At 62.3% G+C, this 1,134-nt stretch overlaps 1 protein-coding gene across 1 annotated transcript in view; it reads left to right on the top strand.

Annotated features, from left to right (window-relative positions):
* Positions 1 to 314: 314 nt before the first annotated feature.
* DNAAF3 (dynein, axonemal, assembly factor 3) overlaps positions 315 to 1,134 on the top strand; it is a gene marked incomplete at its 3' end in the record, with an annotated part of 5,902 nt that continues 5,082 nt past the window's right edge. Inside the window, exons 1-3 of the mRNA XM_010849285.1 lie at positions 315 to 393; positions 482 to 586; positions 850 to 992. Coding sequence (XP_010847587.1) covers positions 502 to 586; positions 850 to 992 — 228 coding nt within the window. The remainder of the gene's footprint in view (positions 394 to 481; positions 587 to 849; positions 993 to 1,134) is intronic.

The following is a 1,134-nucleotide window of genomic DNA, read 5'->3' as shown; positions in this document are numbered from 1 at the left end:
TATGAAGATTCGGTTCCGTTCTGTCTAAATGTTGGATCGGTCCAGGCCTTCTGCTTCAATAAATTTGGACCGCCCCAGGCTCCGTCCCAGCCTCTCCTGGCCCCGCCCCTGCGCCAGCTCTGTTGTCATGACGACCGCGTCCTCAAGCCCTCAAGCCCACAAGCCCGGGTGGTCGTCCGTCAGCGCTTCCATTGGCCAAAAGTTCGCATCCGGCAGGTCTCGCTCACTCTCATTGGCCAGTTGATCGCGGCGGTGCCAAGCCGCACACTCCCATTGGCCGAATGGTTGAAAAGGGCGGGGACTATGGGCAGCAGTTGAGGAGGGCCCTTCGGACCTTAGCGCAGCCCCGAGCGGGGAGGGAGGGGGTGTCTCGGGTTATTTGGAAAGATAAAGGTGAGGCGGGTGTGGAAGGGGCGAGAAGTCGGGGCAGGTGCGAGGGGAACGGGTGGGCAACGGAGACTCGATGTTTGGGGATTCCCAGGTTGTCCGGACCGCACGGCGATGACTACACCGGCAGGCTCGGGCACGGGCTTTGGCTCTGTGTCCTGGTGGGGCCTGTCCCCGGCAGTGGACCTGCAGGCTGAGAGTGAGCCCCCCGCTCAGGATCACAAATCTTGCGACGCAGCCGCTGCCTTCACAGCCTGGCAGACAGCGCGCTAACGTTCTCGGGGGCTCCAAGGGCGCCCTCCGCCCAGTGGGCAGCCTAGATGCCTCTGTGGACTCCAAGTTCCGGAACGCTTAGAGGCACAGCTCCGGTTGAAACCGAGGCCAGGGGTCCAAGTCCTGCTGAGGGTGGCTGCAGGGGACGCTCTCCAGGCCGCAAACTCCAGTCTGCTATCATCTTATCAGGTCCTCCTGTGGATCCAGATTCGCAGGCCGAAACAGAGCATGAGACCCCCGAGCTAAATGTCCTGCTGTTGGGTTCAGTGGATGGGCGGCACCTGCTACGGACCTTGGCCCGGGCAGCTCTCTGGCCTCGAAGGAGGTTCCATGTGAGCTGGGATTATGGGGTCTTGGAAGGAGGAGGATGAAGATGAGAGCCCAGTTTCCTGAGTCCTTGAGGGAGGAGGGAGCTGGGGACCCAGACTCCTAGGTCCTGGGGAAGGATGGGGCTGGAGTTGGGGGCTCCTGCCT

The sequence above is a fragment of the Bison bison genome, unplaced genomic scaffold (assembly GCF_000754665.1).
Source record: "Bison bison bison isolate TAMUID 2011002044 unplaced genomic scaffold, Bison_UMD1.0 scf7180017850823, whole genome shotgun sequence".
In the NCBI taxonomy this organism is placed as follows: Eukaryota; Metazoa; Chordata; class Mammalia; order Artiodactyla; family Bovidae; genus Bison; species Bison bison.
The sequence above is the reverse complement of the archived record's forward strand: the minus strand, read 5'-3'. Positions and strand labels throughout refer to the sequence as shown.